At 44.2% G+C, this 23,369-nt stretch overlaps 1 protein-coding gene across 1 annotated transcript in view; it reads left to right on the top strand.

The window, feature by feature from the left end:
* The window catches only part of LOC146616660 (partitioning defective 3 homolog B-like), a 237,406-nt gene that overhangs the window by 118,014 nt on the left and 96,023 nt on the right, over positions 1-23,369 (top strand). The window contains exons 15-19 of the mRNA XM_085374833.1: positions 2,083-2,188; positions 2,524-2,627; positions 6,374-6,418; positions 14,470-14,685; positions 16,584-16,812. Of these exons, the coding sequence (XP_085230959.1) occupies positions 2,083-2,188; positions 2,524-2,627; positions 6,374-6,418; positions 14,470-14,685; positions 16,584-16,812 (700 nt within the window). The remainder of the gene's footprint in view (positions 1-2,082; positions 2,189-2,523; positions 2,628-6,373; positions 6,419-14,469; positions 14,686-16,583; positions 16,813-23,369) is intronic.

Raw genomic sequence — 23,369 nt, 5'->3', positions numbered from 1 at the left:
ATGTTAAAGTGCGTTTAAAAAAGAAAACAGAATGAATATTTACTGAACATAAAGTTACTCCCTTCAAAGTAAGAGCGTGAGCTGCCTTGTTTCTTATAGTTTAAGTTACAAGTAAATGCACATTACAGCAGTAATCAGCAGCAGCTTCTCTCTTTATCCGGCTCAGGTTGGACGTTTGTAGGAGCCAGACCTGCCTTTCTTTGTGGTTTTGGGTCATTGTCCAGCTGAAAAAACAAACTGATACTTTCCACGCTCATGCAGACCCACTCAGTGCAACCTGACTCATGCTCTCAGATCATTAAGAAGACCAGGAGTCCCAGCAGTTCTCTTAAACAATTCCAGCTGAATGAACTGCATTAAACTGCACAGCTAAACGCTGAACGCACCACCAGTGCACCCAAACTTCAGACTGGTTCTGTATTTGTAAAACGAATGCGCCGGTTCCCCACGGCTGCTAAGAGAGAGATGGGTGGGGATGATTGGACCAACAAGCCGTAGACAAATACAGATGACAGGAAGGAAACGTGGAGTGTGGAAGAAGAGGATTCATCTATCCTCTATTGGAGCAAACTGATACTGAGCTATCATCCACACAACAAATGCCTTTTTCACTTCAAATAGAGGGAGTCAGTGAGAACTGTGTGTGTGTGTGTGTGTGTGTGTGTGTGTGTGTGTGTGTGTGTGTTTGACAGTTCAGCTGATTAAGGTGCTGGCAGGGAGGAGGAGGAGAAAAGGCTGAAAACTGAGTGGGAGATAAAATGATTTATGGGAGATCTGAGAGGAGAGATAAATGACAGCCAAAATATCAGATTGCAAGAAAGGCAGCAGAAGAAAAATAAAGCAGGTGATTAGTGTAGAAAGCGAGCGGGAGGGAGGGAGCTGAGAGGCTGCGATGCGTTCGGAGGCCGCCGCTTTCCTCTCCAGTTGCAAACGTCTCTGCTTTCAGTCGCACGTGTGCAGAGCGTATAAAGGACGCTCGGCGAGGACGGTGCTGTGTGGCAGCTATGCATTCTGAGAAGTGATGACTGTATGTAAATTACACTCGAGCGGATCGTGTGTCTGTGCATCAAGTTGTCATAAGCTCGTTTATCAGGCGGACGCAGCCATATCACTTCTGCACATCTGCACCAACTTTTGCTGTGGTTTATCTCTGTCTTTACTTTTTGCTCATCCAGCTGCTTATCTTTCCCTCCGCTTCCCTCTCGTCTCTCACTCGCTTTAGTTTTTATCCTTAAGACTTTCTGTCTGTGAAGCTTTTCGTGAGAATCGCTTTAACCCACTTTCTAATGTTCTCTCCTCACTAAAGGCGGGTTTTCTAAATATTTAGAGGAGACAACAATAGATCAGAGTAACACGTGTTTATTTGACGTGTTCCTCCACCCATTTTTTTGATTATTAAATAGTCCCCGCTAATGGCTTCAGATGTGATTGTGAAACTGCAGCTACATGCAGCTGCAAGCTGAGGTGGAAATCAGTGTCGGGACTTCCTCAAAACACTCTCGCAGCATAATTCACTTCCTTCTGCTTCCTCCTCGTGTGCCATGTTTGAAAGCTGCATTTGTTATACTGTCGTCCTTACAGCAGACTCACAGTGCAGGCAGCTGCTTGGATGTTTTCTGCTACATTGCTGTGCACCAATAATCATCTCTGTCTCATTAACAGACAGCAGAGCAGAAATTCAAAGTGTTGAATGTAAAAACTACACAAGCACCTCCCTGAAAATCTAAATAGCTTTTGTGATTGGCCTGTTTTTAAATGATTAGTAAGATAATCAATTATTATTATTACTCCAATATGAGGAGTAATAGTCATATCTGACAAATATATTTTGCCTGTAAACAAATACCCAAATAAGCGTAACAAAGAGAGAGAACCCAGGAAGGGGCATTGTATACGTTCCCATCCCGGCTGGCACTGCGTGAAACGCCGAGCCGTGACCACAGCAACACGGACGAGTCGGCTGTACGAACATTCGTTTATTTATTTATGGCCTGGTTCTAGAAAAGATGCTTGGTCTGTTTTCTCAGGCTGTCGCGTCACCACTGAGGTTTTTATTTTAAATCAGATTGATTTCTTTTCTAGTAACCAACGGGAGTTACTCTCACATGGATGAGGAAGAGGACGGGCTGCTGTATGGACACGACGCTGATTTCAGCAGCTCCAATCAAAACTCTTATCTCCAGGAAAGGTGAGTATTTGTCTTCTTCAGAGGTTTTTACAGACTTACTCTTTATCCGCATGTTGGTGTCACCATCACAAAAACATTCGCTGAACTGTTGCTCACATTATTATCTTTTAGCCGTTCCTAAAAAATAACATTATTGAGCATCAGTGTTTCCTCCTTAATGTAAGCTCATTGCTCCTAACGCCGCTGCAGTTATAATAATCGACATGCGAATGTTGTCTGCACGAGGGTCAAACAACATAAAACGATTCCCTCCTGTGTTATTAGAACAACACAGGATGCAACTTCCACACAAATAAAATCAGGGCTCTGTTTGCCTTGTGTTTCATTTGTTTAAGGGAAAAGCCTCACGTCTCCAGCCCGGCTCAGCCCCAGTCTCCCACCCAGAACCAGAACCAGTGGCAGATCCAGCACGTCAAAGCCTCGAAGAGCATGGACCTGGGTACGACTCAGAACCAGCATCACACTGGTGGGGACATGATCTTTCCTCGTTGTGCGCTCTGCATGGTGGCTGCGTGCATCCTCACATACATTTAAATATTCCTGCTGCATGACTGCTGCACCACCGGCATGCTCTCCACAGCCACATGCAGACTGACACCTGTCCCACTGCATGCAGGTGGGACCTCTGCAGAGTCACTGGCTGCAGCTTTGTGTTTGTCTTGTGTGCTTAATTACATCCTGTACTAAACAGAATCAGGTTCATGTTAAAGAATAAGCCGTATATGCTTTTACATTTCGGGGCCTTGGACTGAGAATAGTGTGATTTGGCTTCTAGGAGTGTGAAGCTGCAGCATCTTTGTGGTTGACCTGTGAACATCTGAGACTTCCAAACTTAAGAAAGCGAGAAACAAAGTGCTAACGCGATGCAGGCTTTAGCTGCAGCTTCATTATGGTTTTTTATTCATGCAAACAGTGTGAGGAAGGTGATGCTGTGAGCTCACATCTCGGTCACCTGTTGCTCTCTGATTCGAGGGTGTGGAGACATTTCAGCGACTGTTTAAAGTCAGCTGTAGAGATGCCGCGTCCGTGTGCGTGCTTACGCCTGTGCTTGTGCATACATCAGTGTAATGTGACAGCGGATGCAGCAGCACAACAAAGCATATTGTTTCAAATGTCATTTCCCTCAGTCCTCCTCCTTCAGATGAGTGTGTGTGTGTCTGCGTGTGTGTGTGTGTGTGTGTGTGAATGAGACAAAGCAGAAGACTACTTGAGCTGCTCAGACGTCTGTTTCTACACGAGTAACAGACTGATGGTATGCACTACATGCCTGTACATCGCCTCCTTTGTGTTTTTGCAGCCTCGATCTTCATTAAATGCACGACAAATAAATAAGGATTTATTAACCGATTGCTTGAATGGCATGTTTTCATTGCCAAACCATCAGGCAGCCACAATAACAACATCATATTAAGAAACGCCTCCGTTTTTTCCTGTACTGACAGCAAAAGAGCAAAATTCAGCTTCGCACAGAAGTGCTGCAGAGGGGAGGACCTTACATGTTTGGGATAAATGTTATCCCTGTTGGCTGGCCTGAAGTTCTGCTTGATCCCTCTCTGTTATGCTGCTATTCCCAGCATGCCCTGGGTCTCTGTAAAGTCCAGAAGAACATATTGCTCACACGTCACAAACAAGGCGAGAGCGCTGAAGCCGAGAAGATTGACATGGAAGAAAAATGGGCTAATTTTGGTGACACGTTATAATCTGGCTGTGACTCAGGGTGTAATGGAATTCATTAGGTATTATATTTACCTACAAATACTTAAAGATATTAGAATTAAGAAGTAAAGTATAAGTACTCAGTTTCCCTCTGGGACTAATAAAGTCTCTCTGATTCTGACGTAAGTTGATGTAACTTCCAGGTATTTTACAGGAAGTTTGTCCTGGCTCCGTCGTTATAAGGTCAGGGAGGCATGGCACTTATTTTTGGTAGAGGAGCAGACACCATATCACACTTACTTTGCTAAAATAAAAGGTCAGTTCAATAATAAAACATCCATCATGCATATCAATGCTGTGAATATTAAATAAAGATGTAAAAATTCAAGGTTAATCCATCTATAATATGACCCCCTCCCTGCAAACGTCACCCTATTTACAGATTCAGATGGAAGATTTTGTTTTGTTTTTATGCAAAAATACCAAGAAATGTGCTGAAATTTACTTACAGTGTGATTATTTCTTTGTTTCCTGTCAAATCCTGAATTTTCACCCTGTTGTAAGAGTTCGTAGGTAAATATAATGACATTATAATCTCATGTAATAGAGGGGAATTACTGCCTTAGTCGTGTCGGCCTCATCTTTTGGTGATGGTTTCTGTGATAGCGCTTCGGGTGAGCTTCAGTGGTTTTGTAAAAGTTTATAAGCTGCGGCAGAAAAGCCGCATTTGTTATCGCACCAAACACAAACGGAGTCATAACCGCAGCCCAATATTAACCACAACCGCCTCGCCAGTTTACTCAGCTCTGCTAATTTGAGCGTCAATTAGCAAATATGTCTCTGTCAGCACACGTGCCTTTGCATCGCCGTATGCAAATCAGGTTTCTCTCATTAGTACTGTAAGTAAAGTCTCAGGATCATATCGAGTCACGAGACGCGCGTGAGGACGGATTCCTGTTACGGAGCTCAAAAGGAGACGAATCGCGTGCACGGACACGCGCAAACGTCACCATGGCGATGAAAGATTTTTCACTTTATATGCAATCATAGCTGGACGTGAAAAAAGTTTCTAGCTGAATTCTTTTTTAACTTTATTTATTAGAGGCGCTTTCAGCTTGGCACTATTTAATTAAAGTGATATTTCAAAATCAGGCAGTTTTGGATGTTTTATGGCTGCTGCAGCAGCAAAGAGCACAGCAGCGCCTCGGCTAGATTTAAGTGTTCATTTGCAGGTGATTGTTAGGAAAGCTGAATGTATGTGAGTGCAGCAGGGCAGCTTAAGACTGAAGCAGGAAGTGTTTGCTGACGAAGCCTCTGAATGCTGCTCACTGAAGACTACGTGGTTAGAGACGCTCAGGGGTCAGCGAATAATCCCGTCATTACACTTTTGCTCTTTTCACAACCTGTAAATGTAGTTTCATGTAAATAGTTCATGCAGTTGTGTTAATAAGTGCCACGAATGTGCTTTAGTGAGAGCTCATTATCTTCTTTCATATAACGACCACGTTCCCGTTAGGATCCCACTTCATGCTTCTGTGTGTTTATATAAAAAAAGAGCAGGACGCAGTTTTCATCTATTAATTGGTGGGTCATTTTTATTTAATTTGTCCTGATTTCATTTTTCAGTCCAATTAAAAACTGAAGAATTATTTAAGATCAGTTGCAAATGATGAACGCCTCCCTCGCTCACCGCCGTCCCTGTCGCTCCATCTCTGACACCTTTCCTTCTCTTTGCAGTAAACTTTGTTGGCTTTCGCTCGCATCCTTTTCCCTGTGAATTCAACCAAAACTTCATTTCTTCAGCTTCGAAGGCTGAATTTGAGTTTTATAATCATTATAAAAGTAGGCGACCGGCCTCCTGTGTGTGTGGTAACACAACACCGTGTGCATCACATGCGTGAGCCCCCCGCTGCCGGGGAATGCGGTGCAGATCGTGTCAGAGGCAGGCAGTTTGGCGGCACGCTTCAGGCTTGGTTTTCATTAGAAAACTATTTGCTCAGAGAAGCCGTGTCACTGTGTTTGATGCAGCTCTGCTCATCAGCTTCTTGGCTTCAGAATAGAGGGAGAAAAAGCAAGAGGGGGACGGAGGCAGAAAGCGTAGGACGAATTAACAGCGAGAATGTTGATCAAAGGAGGGAAAGAAAGAGGAGCGACGGGCTGGATGGACGGGTGTAACTGAAGAGAAAAGAAAACAGTGAAGTCGAGACACGAGCGGCAAAAGGGCAGAAGGTGAAGGGACACATGGGGGTCAGAGGGAAGAAGACAGAAAGGGAGGGGAGATGACAAATGAAGTGAGAGCAAGGGAGGAAGGGAAATGACTTAGCAGTAGCAGCGAAGCCGACCCGACATCACAGGAAGCAGAGCGGCTGCCCCGCCGTCGTGTAAAATGAGACAGAAAACACAATATTGGTTTAAAGAGCGACGGTGAGAGCAAAGAGCGGCAACGTCAGAAAGTAGAAGTACAATAAAAACAAGCATTTTGGCGAGACAGGCGTGTTTGTATGTTAACATCAGTTTCTTGTGTTTCAGTGGCAGATGAGAACAATGTTGGATCCCTGGCCGGAAGCAATGCAGGTGAGCCAAACTCCCAAACACTCCTGTATGATCCGTGTCGCACACACATGCAACACATTTCCGAAACAGTAAATTAGCCACAATAAATGAGAAACTGCGGTGTACACAGCAAACATATACATGCTGGACACTTTGAAGGTTTTTCTGGAGACAAATGGAAACAAAATTTGATAAAAAACCAAGAAAGAAGAGCAAGGCCTCACCTCACAGACGAGACCGATATAAGGGAGGAAGCAGTCATGTAATAGGAAAGCTGAAGTGCGGGCGGGCAGAGATGCACGATGCTTCAAAAGCTTTCACCACAGCAGCCGACGAGCGTGTTTTTAAAAGTTTTCATCGGAAACTTTTCTCTTTCTCTTGCCTTGAAGTCTCCAGCATTACGTTTGCGGCCTCTTCAGCATTAAGAGCACTCGTCGTTGCACTCTGAGTCTGCCTTTATCCTCCTCACTCAGTCCAGCACTTCTCCCACTTCATACGTGCTGGTACAGACTTTTATTTGTTAGCTCCATAACAATAAGCATGAGAGACAAGTTATGGAAACAGAGATTTAACAGTAATTTTTTTAGATTTGGACCATAATGAGATAAAGATGCCGTGTCTGTTCCTCTTTCCATCATTCCGGTAAAATGATGAGGAAAACACACTTTTCCCTTCGGTTTCTCGTCTTTGGTTTGGAGCTGAGCGAGTGCCGGATCCAGAAAATGTGAGTAAGCAGACGAGGAAAGAGGGCGTGATGAGGACTGAACGTAAAAATGCAAAGGTGTGGACAAAAGTCCCAAACAAAGCTCTGTCAGCTTAAATCAACAGTGTTGATGATTGTGGACTGTTACCAGGGGGGAAGACTCGAGTGTTAATAATAGTGTTTATATTCTGGTACTCGCTGACTACGACTGACAGATTGTAATTCAGGATTAAACTGTGGCCAGATTTACTTGTTTGTGCTCGGTCAGTCTGTATTTTCTTCGCTCTGCTGCACTGCCGGCTGCTGCCAGTTTTGAAGGTCCTGCAGGATAATAATAATAACAATAGTGATGATAATGCGTGCTCTGTCCGGTAACTCAGGGATGTTTTCTTTACTGGACTCCTGGATATCTGACATGTCGTATACCTCACCTCATGGTTTCAGGCCTGTTGAATGTCCAGTAAAGACACTTTATTTGGTTGGTTTCCAGATTATTTTCCCAAGGCCCGTTACACATTCCCCGTACCTGTTTCCTGTCAGCGTGTTTATAAGGCTGCACAGCCCAGAGAGCTGTTAAAGAGAGTGTGTGCCTGGCAAGCGCGACAGCCCACTTTCCTCTTCTTTAATCCAGTTTATAACTGAAATGCTTCCAGCAGCTCCACGATAGGCTGTCAGGACAGCTGCACGGACTTCGGAGGAGGGAGAGCGTGGAGTGGGATGGGGTGGGGTCCTGGGAAATGAGCAGTTTAAAGACAATGACTTCTGGGAATGTTGTTTACACTTCCAGCGATGGTCTTTCCCTCCACAAAGCCAAAGAAATTTCCGGACAACGACATCACACGTTCACCCACACACACGCGTGAAAGCTGTCGCCGTCATGGTGATAGTATTGTAATGGAAAGTCCCCATCATCCTGTGGAAAATGTGAACTTCATGTTATATTATAGTTCTGCTGAATTTGAGAGGCAAAGCGATGGAAATAGGCGACCGTGTTACAGACCGTGCGTGTGCATGTATGGAAACTTTCCCTTTAAAAGTGAGTGCGTGCACGTCTTTGTGGCTAAATGAAAATCCCACGTGTGGAGGCTGCAGATGAGCGAACGGTCTTCAGGAAAATTTTCAGAAATTCTTGCGATAAATAAACACAGAAAAGCCCCGCTTTCACATTCTGACAAATCGTGTCGGGGTTTGTGGTCAGACGTGTTTGACGTCTTTGTGGCGGCATTGAGAAATAGGAGCTCCGTCATTCTGGTAATGAATCAAACGAGCTGTGGAAGAGGAAACGCCGACAGAAGAGATGCTCCCAAGTAAACTCCACGAAGATTACTCGAGTCATTATTGGCTGCACTTGCATAATCAGAGCACATTAGCTCGTATGGTTCAGTAGTGCAGACTCATCCTTTAACCGCTGTGAGAAGGACGACGGAGTCAAACACACAAACTGCTGACAGGACGTAAGCGGCTGCAGCTGTGCTCCTTTCGCTGTGCCGAGCCTCGGGTGATGAAGGCGGCCTCGAGCTGTGTTTGTGAGCCTGCGTGCAACAGTGCACGAGAGCTGTTTCCATGTGAAAGTCAATTGTGGGGAATAAACAAGCTCCAGAATCGAGAACATTTCCATCCACGCGCACAAACGCCCTCAGTTGTTTCTCGAATATGCGCGAGTCCTTAATACAGATGCTTCCTTAAGAAGTGGGAAAGAAAAGGTCTCGTGTGTTTATACTCACTCGTGTGAGGGTTTTTTCCGCCTGCAGCAAACATGTCTTAAACTGCCAAATTTCTTGTATGCCTTTGTTGCAGTTTTATGTCTTTGTATTGCCGAGTTTTGCTTCCTCCACCCACCAGCAGCCCTCGCTCACTCACTTTCTTGCCAACGCCATTCAGGCTTAGAGGCTGGCAAACAGGCAGAGGAGCTTAGGACGGACAGCATCTCTCTGAAAGTGTGTGTGTGTCGGGGGCCAGAGTGATGCTGAGGGACCCCGGTGCAGTCCATTGTCTGAATCGCTCCCCGGTGAAACTTTGACTTTGACAGCAGTCGCACGCTGACAACACTTTGCCAATTTGCGTCTTCAGAGAGCCGCATCTCTCTGGATCCCCTTCTGTCTCCTTTGTCTCCCCTTCTGTCTCCTTTGTCTCTTCCTTCCTCTCTTCCTTCCTTTGTTTCCAGTCTCTCTGGCTCTCCCAGACTTTGCTTTGGATTTAACCTGAAAGCCACCTTGTTAGGCTGATGTGGATTGATGGATTAATTTGTCGCAGGGAGAGCAGCTCAATTTGTGTCTCGTGTCAGCGTGGCTGCGTGCACGCGTGCAGATCGCGCTCGATGCCGCCTCGCATTAGCTCCTACCGGCTGTTATTAGAAGCAGTGACTGCTTTTCCATCATTCTGTGTTTTAACTCTCTTTGTGTGCACTCTTGGCTCTGCGCCCGTATACCTAATGACCTTTGACCCCTCTCCGTCTCCCCCAGTAAGCCAATAAAGGTAAGCAGTAATCGGGAGATGGTCAGAGCTGTCGCTTCTCGCTGGTTTGGCCATTCGTCCTTTCCAGGCTTTACAGGATGATAGCTGACGTGTGCTGCGCTGATGTTGTATGATGCATGAGACGCTGCACGTCGAGGTGGAGGCCAATGTTTAAGATTTCCATCTTTTAGCAAACCGAAGCGAGAATCTATGAGCCTCCACAGCTCGTGCATTAATGAGTGAAAAATAGATTCTCTTCTCCAAACAGCTCGTGCACATGGATCTCAGATGAAGGAGTCATTATCCTGCAGAAACGACACATTAGCTCTTGTTGGCAGCGAGGCCGGCGACCATCTGGTTTTTGGGGCGGCGCTCGTGGAAGTCCTCCGTGCTGCATATTTGCATTATCGTTTCTTTCGGTCAATTATTACAGCGTCGCCTTTCAGTCCAGCTGCATCTGCGTTAAGCTCTGTGGGAATCTGAAATAAATACTGAGACGTGAGATTGACGATGATGTCACGTGTTTGTACGGCTTATGATGCCCGTTCAATTATTACGGGCCCTGCGGGATCGGAAAACCTCATTTCGTCGGCCGGGATCTGTGAACTGCTCTGCACACATGTAATAAACAGGAAACGGTTGCTTACACAAACCAGACTGTTTCACACACACTCTTAGAGATGCTTCGTGTAGCCTGCACACCTCACCCTTTAGATCATTTTATTTTGAGGAGGAATTTTTAATTAAGCGTGTGTGTCTTCTCTAACGCGCATGCCGGGGCCGGGTGGTATTTGTGCTGTGATGTAATGCTTTTCTCCCCCCGATGGGACAGTGGGAGAAGCTGGATATTGTCTTTTTCCATGGAAAAGTGGAGCACGGAAATGGAGCTGCATTTCCTTATTGGAGCGTCCAAAGAGTGCTTGGGTTCATCAGAAGTTGGGGCTGTTGTTGGGTCTGCTGGCTTTGTTGCCGCTGCCTGCTGCTAAGCTGCTCCTTAGTGTAATTTTGACTTTGAAAGTAGCCCACTGCCTTCCTGCCAACAAAATAGCCTTGGGATAGCTTGGCATTCTCTGTCTTTGTGCTCTGTTTTTAATTTTTTATTTATATATTTTTTGTTTTTCCTCTCTCTCTCCCGTTGTCACTTCCATCCTTCCTTTTTCATTCCCAGGCCTGCTGTCTTTGTTTCTTTCTTCTTTTCTCCTCTGTTTTTCTCTGCCAACCCCCACCTTCCTCCTCCTCCTCTGCCTCCAACCATTTTGATATTCTTGTCTTACTTGTGATCCCCCCCCCACACACCCCCCTCGCTCTCTCTCACTCTCTAAAAGCAGCTTAATTCTATCATCTTACAGTTGGACAGCAGTAATTACATTTATGACACAAATCCTGCTACTCAAAGCAAAAAATGTTTGTGAGAGCTTGTGTGTGTGTTAGCTATATATCCTTATAAGTGATTGTGTGTGTGTGTGTGTGTGTGTGTGTGTGTGTGTTCCCTGATTACCCAGCCAAACACCACAAAGCTATTTATAAAGCTTCAGCTCATCCAACTACCGAGTGTTTTGCAAACAGTTTTTGGACTCGGAGGTCAGCCTGTGTTTTATTAGCTTCCTTGTTCCTGTTTTGCTTTTTGAATTCTAGCAAATAACACATGCTTTATCATATATATGCAGTTAAGTCCATACGTATTAGGACAGCAGCAGCATTTTTGTAGTCTTGTCTCTGTCCAGTCATTTCAGGATGTTTTCTCGTTGTTTCATTGTTTAAACACAGACGTGATCTGGAGCTGATCTGGTTGCTGGAACTTTCAGGATGAGGTCCAAAGAGGTGTTGATGCAAATGAACGAGGCCACCATCAACCTGAAAAAACACAATAAAAAAGTGGAAAAGTCAACAATCTGCTACATTCTTAAACATCACCATCAAGTTTAATTGATCTAAATTTAATTCAGTTTTATTTACACGGCGCCAAATCACAACAACAGTCGCCTCAAGGTGCTTTATATTGGAAGGTAGACCCTACAATTATACATACAGAGAAAAACCCAACAATCATACGACCCCCTACGAGCAAGCACTTTGGCGACAGTGGGAAGGAAGCCTAATCTTAAAAGTAGAGATAGTGTCTGTCTCCTGAATCCAAACTGGAAGCTGGTTCCACAGAAGAGGGGCCTGAAAACTGAAGGCTCTGCCTCCCATTCTACTTTTAAATACTCTAGGAACAACAAGTAGGCCTGCAGAGCGAGAGCGAAGTGCTCTAATAGGGTGATATGGTACTACAAGGTCATTAAGATAAGATGGGGCCTGATTATTTAAGACCTTGTATGTGAGGAGCAGGATTTTGGATTCTGGATTTAACAGGAAGCCAAAACAGGAGAAATCTGCTCTCTTTCTAGTCCCTGTCAGGACTCTTGCTGCAGCATTTTGGATCAGCTGAAGGCTTTTCAGGGAGTTTTTAGGACTTCCTGATAATAATGAATTACAGTCGTCCAGCCTGGAAGTAATAAAAGCATGAACTAGTTTTTCAGCGTCACTCTGAGACAGGATATTTCTAACTTTAGAGATGACTATAACATCTAGTTCTTTTACTGCATCTACTTAAAGTTATCAGGTGAAAGTGGTGCATGGGGGGTTTCTTCTATCACGCAGCAGCTCAACAACTGAAAACTTGTATTTAAAATGATTTTGTTTGTTTGTTTTTCTTTGTTTAAAGGCAGAGTACACGTAGCTTCAGCCCGTTAGCCGCAGCACACGGTCCTGTTGAGCTTCTGGAAGTCATAAACTATGTAATCATACTGTCAAAACAAATACAGATGCTTCTGTCGCAGCATTACAGTTACACAGCTAACACCCTGTCATACTCCACGGCATATATGAAAATGCAAATCAAGAAAAATGAGTCACCCGATGTAAATAAGATTTGGGAGTTCAGCAGGGACTAATGAGCTGAGACGGTAAATCATGTGCTAAATGCTAACAGCACATAAAACTTTTCATAGTTTCGGTGTCGTAACAAAAGGTTGTTGGACCACAGCTGGAAGGGAACTGGTCTGTCTGCAGAGTAGACACTGACTGGGTTATATTTGCTTTTCTTAAACTGGTTCTAGTGGTTTTTTGTAGGTTTGGCTTTGATGTTCGCAAGGAAAAGGATGTTTTGCTGATGGCTCACGTAAATCTAGTGTTTCTCATTAAAAAAGTAAACCTGAAAGAATTTAATTTGAGTTTCAGTCTCAGTTTTATGACTTTTGTTGGAACATTATTGTTTAATTGTTTCATCGGTTCAGCTGTTCGGCTGTCGCTCCTGGGTTGATCCAGTCTGGAGTAATCACCTGGCGCTGTGGTGATTCAGTGTGCCTCTGAATGTCATGTGGGCAGTGTTTATGGATGTGAGTCTGACATGTTGTGGCCTTTGCCCGTCTCCTCTCTGAGCGGACCACTTACATTATGCATGTGCACACGTTCATTGTGAGTTATTACTCGTTGTGTGTTTGTGTGCGTTTGGTTAATGGTTGTTTAAATAGATGTGGAAGTCGCCTCCTCAGTCCTCGGTCATCTCCTGTGCAGTGAGCACGCGCGTGTGCACGCACGCACAAACAGCAGCAGCGTGTATAGGGAATCATTAGCTAAAGTGATGCAAGTTTAGCTATCATGAATCACAGTGGCATCATATCGACAGGCCACGGCCAGCAAGGAATCCGGAGTGTGTGTGTGTGTGTGTGCGCATGTAAGGATTACCAGTATTTTGAGCTGGCAGCTAGCCCAGCCTTCCTCCCTTCTTCCTCATTTTTCTCTGTCCTCCTCTCTGCCACCGGGGTTTCCCATGATGATATCCTCTGGAGGAAACTTAATTTGCTCCCTCCCAGTCATCTTTCCTCCTCCCCATCTTGTGTCTTCTCTGTTTTAGGTGGCACAGAGTGACACTTGCATTACCTCTTCTCCCTCTTTTGTTTAATAAACAGCAATCCTCTGAAGTGGTGGAGACATCACAGCGGGGCCCGAGGCTGAACCCGGTCCGGATGCTTTTAACTTGGGTTTGTGCAGCACATAGCAGCAGTTGCTAGGTTGCCTGCAAAACGCCAAGAGTGCAAGCTTTGCTGTTTCTCCAAATGTAGACTTTGTGTGCTTGAAACGTGAGGCTCTAACACACATCTGATGTCTCTCTCCCTCCTATGAATACTTGTCTTCTCATCCATCGTTCTCCTCTTCATCATGCTTCCTGCTAGATCCCTCCCTCCCTCAGTAATATCTCTCACAGCATACTCGTGATGATGGATGGAGATCTCGGGACGGTGAAGCAGACTTCCCATCCATCACAGACTCAACAACAGGATAGTTAACTGCATCGCTTTTTTATTGGCACTTCTCTCTGGAGTTCAGCCGTAGCCTGGCGGGTCTGGCTTTGGTCCTCGTGTCTCCTTCAGGGTTTTAATCTGATCACGGAAAGGTGCAGCAGCGATAAAGCTTTTTTCGATCGCCACACCTGGGCAAAGGTGTCTCTTTCCTACCGTATATGTGCAGGTCTTCTGTGGCACTGAAACCAGGAGCAGAGCGACAGTATCTACATCGCGGACGTGCAGTGAAATTCTTCAGATTTGGCACCAAAGTTTAAAGATGATCTAATCAGAATTTGCCGATCAAAATTGAACATGTTTTTGGTCAGAAATTAAGATGTTTATTATCAGAAATTCTTCAGAGATGCTTTCTGACCCTTTGAACTTAATGCAGTAAAGCAAAGGGAGATGTGATACTTCAAACTAATCTAAGCTGTCTACTGCGGTTTCATATTCAAAACCACTGTGTGCTGCCAAGCCTGTAGCTTTCTGTGCTGTCAGTCTCACCTTCAATGATCAAATGCAACCTGACTGACTGTCAGGAGGAGACACCTGCAACATGCTAATATTAGTTCCTTTTCCCCCCACAGCATCATCAAGCCCCGTGGAGCTCGGCCCCACCCTGGGCCTGAAGAAGTCCAGTTCCCTGGAGAGCCTCCAGACGGCCATGTTGGAGGTCAACAGAAAGAACGAACTCCTCCCGTTCCACCGCCCTCGCCCAAATATGGTGAGGGGAAGAGGCTGCAACGAGAGCTTCAGAGCAGCTATCGATAAATCCTACGACGGGCCGGCTGAAGATGATGACGGTAAGCGGGAGAGAGAGACGCGTGTCTGCGATAGGCTGACGATGCATTGTCATTCATTTGTCTACACATCACATGTTGCTGCGTTAGAATGTCAGATTTGTATCTGCAGCTCGGTCCGATTGGTGACATTTATCTTCACCACGTTCACGGGGAGTTTTCTAACGCAGTGATTGATGCCCGCTCAACTTACCGCCGTGCGCTAGGTGTTCCCCAATTACACTTTCTCAAGTAAAGTGTGACAGGGGCTTTGCAACAAGCACCTTATGCCTCCAAATATCAGCACATATTCATCTCCCAGCTGTGTTATTAGCAGCCAAGTCTTATCAGTCACCACCAGAGTAATGAGTCGGCTTGTTTCAGATCACTACACTCACACAGGATAGGACTAATAGGGCATTTCAACACACACACACACACCGCGGCCACATCTGTCACTATCCTTCTAAATATTCAACACTTTCAGAGCTGCAGTTAATCGACAGAGAGCACTGAATCTGTCTTTCGTTTCTCTGCTGTGTGCTTCTCTTTGTCTGTTGTCGTCACTTTTTGCTTGGGTTTAAATCGTGTAAATGCTTATCGAGCGCTGCCTGTGAGAGGTGAGTTTGCACTCTTTAGCCTGGACCTGCGTTTGTTAGAAAGGCAAACACTGGTAATATTTTGACAGTCCAAACGAAGCAGTTAATGTGCAGCAGATGCATTGTGTGGGGTCCTGAGCTGAGTCCAGCTAATACCACAGGAGAACAGCGTGTCACAGTTTCGAATCTATTCACTTGTGATGAGTCAGTGCCTTTGAGGCCGTTCTTCAGCTGGGATGGATTACTCTCAATACTTTTTCTTATTTCTGTTTAATTTGGATCATTTCTTTATTTCTTTGGCGCAGAAAAGATGAAAAAATCCCGACTTTATGCTGACATGTGACGAGTCTCTGGCATCGACCTGCTTTGAAGCAAATATTCTGATTGTTGCTTCAACCTGTTGTTGTGATATTTGCACATTTTCTGAAACACTAAAATTCTGTGAACAAGCCTCACAGGAAAAATAAAAACCCACATATGTGCACAATTATCACAGCAACAAAAACTCTAGTGAGATCACGTCTGCTGCCATTGTGGAGCATGATGCTGTGGGTCTGCAGCAACACAAACACACACACACACACACATTTCCATCCTCCCGGAAGACGGTCTTTGTAATTAATGCTGAAGTGAATACCCAAATAAAATTAAGCCCCATTTGAAGTCATAAATTTAGTTTGGTTAGCTTATGAAATCTGACAAGGAGTCTATAATTTCTGCATGTTTGTGTGTTTGTGTGTTTGTGTTGCGTCTCAGACCTCCAGTCTGTCAAAGAACCAATGAGGCGTCACGGTTTACTCTGTGAAGAGCAAATCAACTCTCTGTAAAGCTGATAAGTGCACTGTGGAGAAAAATGTAAACTCTGTCTGACACTTTGCACGAGTCGTTTTTATTTGTGCACATTGTTGCTTAATGCGTTTGTTTTTTTTGGCCTTGACCCTCTTTGTGACGTGCTGTGTGAGCACCAGGCTCAAACTTGTAGGTGAACGTGCAAGAAAACGACCGTGCAAACAGTTTGTACTCACACAGCGGCATCGGCTAAACGTGGAAAAGTCACCAGCATCACTGACTGACTGGTCGGGTCACACCCCCAGAACAGTGCGTTGTTTTTTTGTGTAGTTTATTATCAATAAACAACATTTCACAGACATCACCTGCAGTCATCGTACTTAAAGCTGCCTTTGGTGGTCTCTCCTGCACAGCAATCCTTCAGGTCAGGTTGATGATTCAGATGTTTATGTTTTATTGAATTAAATCCAAAGTAGTTGTTTTTGCTACTTTGTTTCATCCTCCTTATATCGTTCTTCTCTTTTTCCCCTCCAGATGATGGTACCGAGCCCAGTTCAGGTCGGGACACGCCTGCGAGTAGTTCCTCTCGGCAGGGAGTTGGTGACCAGGCTGAAGAAAAAGGCAAAAAAGAGAAGAAAAAGAAGGCAAAAACAAAGAAGAAAGAAAAGAGCAAGGTGAAGGGGAAAGAGAAGGAGAAGAAGAAGACAGAGGAGCCCGAGGAGACGGAAAAGAAGAGCAAGAAAATCGGCTTCGGTCTGCTGAGGTGAGGGATTTTAAAACGAGTGCTAGCATTAGCTTCACTTTATTGTGTCTTTGTAATAAAATACAAACTTTGAGCAGAGATGCACCACAGCAGACTAAAGATTCAGTTTAAACAGACGTTATAAAAGCCAGAAACCCTGCTGTCCCCACGGCCGACCACACGGCCGACCCCACGGCCGACCCCACGGCCGACCACACGGCCGACCCCACAGCCGACCACACGGCCGACCACACGGCACATATCAAAGCTTTGAAATCATTTCTCACAGAGCGGTGATTTCCAAAACCAACATCAAAGCGTTTATTAGACCAACGTATTTGTTTTAACGTGTCACCAGCTTCAGTTTCACATTATTCACACCATCCAGACTTCAGTGGAAACATGGTGGTGCTGGTCTGGCAGTCTGCTCCGCTTTGCTGAGCCTCACTCAGTGAAGTTTAGTGTGTTTGCTGAGACGAGAGTGGAATTTGTGTCTTTCTCATTTGCACTTTTAGATATCAGCGTTTTTTACTGTTTGCTGATCACTTTTTCGTCACCGATAAGCAGTCCTGAACTTTTCTGCTGCTGCTGGATGTTCTCTGTCCTCTCAGAGCCCACGAACCACCAGCTGCACAGGATCAGGTCAGCTTTTGTATCATTGCAAGGAGCAGAGTTCACTGGGCCGTCACCTTTTCTTTGTTTCTTGTCAGAAAACCCGACGTGCATCATCAAATATGTTTACATCCCACCTGCGTTCGTACCGTGTCGGACAAAACATGAACACTGAGCTCTTTTTTGTGCCTTCGTGAATCACTGTCACGTGCTGCAGGGCACAAAGACCGCTCTGAGACCGGTGCCCACATTTTCCTTAAGAGGCCTGAAATTTTCACTCAGAACTATTTTGTATGATTAAGACTGCACCTCTCAGCGTGACTATAACATACGTAGCATGAATGAGGCAAAGTGTTTCAATGAACAATTTACTATACTTTCCACCTTCACTGCTGCCTACTATCAGTGTTTTTCCCCACTGTGGTTCTGAAGTGGGATTTCACATGACTGTTACACAGATACAGATCTTCAGATAAACAGCAACGTGCAATTTGATCTGCAAAATAGAGCCGCAGCCTTTCAAAATACACTCACAAAAGCAGTCTGTGTGAACTGGGACACAGAAAAGCACTTCCAGATTTCAAAGTCCCATTTTATCACAATGATTGTATCTCCAAATTGCACGTTATTTAAAGTGTAATATTAGGCAGTTGGACTAATATGCACTAATTTTGTGTAATCGAATAGGTTTAATTCTTTTTCTTTGAAAGTTCTTTCACCTTTCCCCCGATCTCCCTTCAGCCGGCTTTGTTTCTCCCATTCTTGCACTATTTAATCATTAGGAAATAAACCTTTATGATGTGGAGATAGAGCCCGTTTTATTGTGTTAAAATTCTATCTTTGTTATTCAGTGGACTGTGTAAACGGCTAATCTAAGCCTGTTAATAATTATGTCAGATGTTTTTTATTCTTCGCTAAGTGTGACCGAGTGTGAGGATGACTAACGGAGCGCTGTGTCCTGTGTGGTTTACCTTTACAGGAGCTACCTGTCTGCCTCCTCCGTTTATCCTTAGTTGAGCTGAGCTGTGCGTACGTTAATGCCGCCATCCTCCAGCCCTCAAAACACAAAGAGACCTTGTAACACAGAACTAAGTTCCTGATAACTGAGCAGAGATGAGCAGCTCTGAGTTTGATGAAAAGTTGACCTTAATCAGCTTTGCGTGCGTTTTATTGTCAGCTGTGTTTGTCAGTAGTAAAACTGAAGGTCTGTGATTCACTCTGGTATTTCTCTGTTCTCTGGAGGGACTTTGTTGTTGAGTTTTCAGACAAATTAAATATTGCGATATTTGAGGATTGTGAATAAAGCTGCAGTCCAAGATCAGATAACAGGAAGTGTGTGTGCGCAGAAAGTGAGAAAAAGGGTCCTTTTAGAATTCAACTTTATTGTCATTGCACATGCACAGGTACAGGGCAACGAAATGCAGTTTGCATCCATCCAGAAGTGCTTTAGTGATATAGATATATTACAATATATATTAGCAATAATATAGATATGTGAGTATATTACAGAAATGGGTCTATTATGGTATGTTATAATGTACACGGTATGAAGTATGTTGTGAATATTCTATAACTATAAGTATGTACAGGCTGTAGTGAGTACAAGCTATGTACAGGATATGAACAGGATATAAATATGAAAAACTATACAGAATATGAAATAAATAACTTTACAGAAATCTGGGATATACAGCTATACAGAAATGGGAACTATGCAAGTTGTAAACAGTTGTAGGATTAAAGATTATCGAATGTACAGAATGATTATTTACACAGAGCTATACAGTAGTGCAGTTAAGATAAGTGAGGGTGTAGATAGTTTCTACAGAGGCTATATAAAGTGCTAGTGGTTGTGAGTGGTGGTTCAGTCCATGTTATTATTGTGTGTTTGAGGGTACAGTTGTACAGGGTACTTTTCTTTGTGTGTGTGAACTGATCTTCATCATAGCCTGAGCTCGTCTTCAGGAATAGTTCTCCAGGCTTCCTGAAGGACGTTCAGAGCTTTTCTTTCAGCGTTTCTGCCGCTTGTTCAGTTTCCTGTCGAGATGATCCCACGGTAGATTAATAGCGTAGAGGTCCGGGCTGTGGGAAGGCCAATCCGTGACGGTTTTTGTTGTTTGTGTGTTGTTTACTGCACTGGCAGCGTGTTTGGAATCACTGTCATGCTGAAAAATGACGCTGTTTCCAATCACATCCTTTCCAGATGCAAGAATCTAAATCTGATGGTACTTAAAAAAAAATCTAAACAGCATTTGTTTGCAGAAATAAATCAATGCTGCTCCCTGTAAGCTGCAGCATTTTATTATATTGTCACAAATATAATTGCTGCAAATGTCTTTGAAATATTTGATCGAAATATTAGTTTTGATGCTATCTTGCCCACTCTTAATGGGAACAAACAATCTGTTTTTGCAACAGGCTGCTAGTAACAAAGTGGCCAACGATCCAGTTTAAGACTGGTTCTCTGTTTCATGCAGAAACAACACAGGTTTCTCCCTCAGGTGCCTTTTCATGCTTGAATGATTCACAGATCAGTGTTAAGTGGCTTAACAAAGAAACACCCAAAAACAACATTCCTCCGAAAATGTTCAGGTACAACGACTGAAACCGATGAAAGCAAAGTAAACTCTGAAAGACCCTCAGAAAGTCTGGAAACTGTAGACCACCTAACAAAGAAAACTAGAGCACAGTGTACCTCGTCTGAAGCAAACGTAAAGAAATGAGGAGAGGATCAAGACTTTTGCACAGCACTGCATGTATCTAGAAGCCTGGTGAATCTTAGCTTTGGACTTGAGATGAAGGATGTTGTTTAAACATGTTATCAAAATAACTGCTGATGTCATTAATGACAAAACGTTTGATCATCATCACTTTTGTCTGAAATCAGCAGTGGAGGTCCAACAACAACAACATACCGACTGGGTCCTAAACTCCGTTACTTCAGGTCCCAAAGTCAAACGAACACTGCAGCATCACTGAGAGTTAAAAACTGTCTAAATTCTTTCATCTGTAATAAAATGATCAGCGTTGCTGCTTTACCAGGTGTAACAATTAAGTTTAACATCCAGGCATCCATGAAAACAGAATTTATTAAATTTAACAGAGTTAGAAGTTAGCAGGAAGTTAGCTCGCTAGTTAGCTAAGCATGATATAGCACGTTCTGACTGAGAGATTTCTGGAAAATTCAAACGTACAGCTCTGCTATCACTTCCAACATAAATAAGGACAGAAAACTAAACAGCAGTGACGTTTGTAGGGTTACTGAAGTTGGGCTAGCTGGTATATAATGATGTGCTACATGATCGCTAGCGACACAGCTATGTTAGCCTAGCATAAACACAGTGAAGCTGGAGGATGAACGCTAACTTTTTTCGATAAAAGTTAACTTGAGGGTTCCTGATGGTTAGAGACAAATGCAATCACATGGCAGGATGCTGTAAACGGACCAAACTTCAGTCAGGAGAACAACTGAGATAATATGAGGTTAGTCATTCATATAAGATAAGATAACCTTTATTTGTCCCACACGTGGGAAATTTGTTTTGTTACAGCAGAAAGTGGACAGTGCAAAGTTACATAGCAAAAATTATAAAACATTATAAGGCGTTTAATGTGCCTCATAATCCAGTGCGCCTTATGGTCCGAAAAATATGGTACATGTACTAGTATTTGATGACTTCATATAAAATACACACTGCAAACAGAGCTAAGTAACGCAGTCATAAATCATGTTTATATAAATAGTTAAACGATGACAGAATGTACCTCCTTCTCTTTCCTTCTGTTGCTGGTTTTTGTGGGCACACCTCCATCACACATCACAGACTGAAGGATGTGGTTTTTCCACCTCTTTCGCTCCATCGCGTTTGTCTTTGTTTTAAGCGCCTCAGAGTTCAGCGACGGTTACAGCGATACCTTCTGCTTGTGTTCATCCACCTCTCTTCCTCTTGTCTGCCACTCTGTTTGATTATGGTTTGGACAGCCTACGCCGCACACCCGAGAACATCTCCAGTTTAATCTAAGCGAGCCTCCTCTCCATCCATCCTTTCATCTAACCCCCGGCTCTCCCATCGCATCTCGCCACAAGTGCTTTAAAACCATATAATACACCCGAGGATATTTTTAGACCTGTCCCCTACACCTCCTCGCTCATCACTGTAAAAAGGTCTTGATTAGATCCCAGTGATAATCTCAACCTTTCTCTCCTTCTCCTCTTCCTTGCCATCTTTTGCAGCGACCACCCCCACCCCCTCTCTCCATTCCCACCCCGCTAATCTTTGCATCATTCCAATTTTTCCCTCTCCGTCTGCTCTCTCCAGCTCCCGCTCTCTATCTGCATTTGATTGCATGTAATGGTGGTAGACTGAGAAGGCAAATTGGTGCTATTCAGTACAGTTCAATCTGGGGCGAGCTGCTGATTTGTCATATTCATCTAAGGGCACCTTTGATTGGCCTAATGGTCTGGAGGAGAGGCAGTATGGGATACTCTGCCTTACTGCAGCTCTCTGGTTGTACAGTAGTAAGTGTGCATGCATGTTATAGACGGTTCGCACGTTTGAAACTTCAATTCAACCGCTGCGTTACCTCGCTGATCGTGCACTGCCTCTGAAGACGCTTACTTTACTGGATTTTGTGATTTGAATTGTTAAGTTGGATGAAGGGAGGGTTCAGCGTTGCAAGTACCTGCAGTAACGTAATTACTGTATGTCTCATTCTCATCGTTAACCCCGGCGATAACGTCCAACTCTAAATGTTTGCTTCAAATGCCCTTTAAAGTGGACAGCTGGCTCCGTCATCTGAACCGTTGCCACTTGCCAATCAGATATGCCAGTCATCTGCGTGTGTGTGTGTGTGTGTGTGTGTGTGTGTGTGTGTGTGCGTGCACCGTGGTAACCGGCCCACCGTCATGAATATTCATGTGCTGATAAAACACGATTGGTCACACAGTCAGATGGTTGTCATATAGTTGGCACATGGTTACTGTGAATCTTCCAGAGAGTGTGTGTGGATGCATTTGTTTTTCTGTAAAGTTGTGCGTCTTTTGTCTTTCTTGCTCAGACCTTTTAGCGTCGTGTTATTGTGCTTTATGTGTACAGAAATATAGTGTGTACACGCAGCCATAACTCTGTGCTCTGCACATAATTTACACGAGTGGAAAGTACGGTTGTTGAGCTGGTCCGTCGTCTGCGTGTGTGCGACCGGCTGTGAAAGAGGAAGGGAGAGAGACAGTCTGTACAAATGAAAATATGGCGATCTATCAGGTGTGACTGGGAGAGGACGAGGTCCACCAGAACAAAATGTAAGCGGGCGCTGCTGCTGTCACTGCATCATATTCATGTGGTTATTGATGTGTGTGTGTGCACGCTGTTCATTTTCAAATTTAAACTATGTTTATTGGAATATCTGATATATAATGGGTCTGCCTATATGAAGCACCACGTGTGTGTGTGCATGTGTGTGTTTGCTGACTATCATTTATAATTATTGAAAAGGTTTCACATGAATGGCACATGTATACTTAAAGAGCTTTGAGCCTTTAGCCCATTTTTTTACCTCTCACTGATACCAGTAATTAGACTTCCCCCATATTGTCCCATTTTTTCCTCGTGGCTCCTCTCCCGCTCTCTGCGCTCTTTCCAGCTGGTCATAATGCTGCATCTCTGTTAGACTTAAAGTGCTCCATCGCTGGGACTATTAGCCCATCTCAACGGTGGGGCCCATTAGGACTGACTAGCTCCATTGTGGGCTGTGTAATGGTTGAGCTTCATGCTAGGCCTATTAGCCCGAGTCTGTGCATACTGTATGCCTGTGTGCTTTTGAATGTGTGTGTGTGGTGCTTAGATGAAAAGGTTGATGGCAGAAAATGGACTTACTTTGATGCTGCAGTCCCCATCATTTGCTGGAGATTTTCTGATTGGTGGAGCTCTGCTGTGTTTGAATTAAGCTGCCTGTAAGAGTTGCTGCTG

The sequence above is a fragment of the Diplotaxodon limnothrissa genome, linkage group LG16 (genome assembly GCF_057381915.1).
Source record: "Diplotaxodon limnothrissa isolate DT_005_m linkage group LG16, D_limnothrissa_male_GT1.1, whole genome shotgun sequence".
NCBI classification, from domain to species: domain Eukaryota; kingdom Metazoa; phylum Chordata; class Actinopteri; order Cichliformes; family Cichlidae; genus Diplotaxodon; species Diplotaxodon limnothrissa.
Note: the sequence above shows the minus strand (reverse complement) of the source record. Positions and strands in the feature narration are given on the sequence as shown.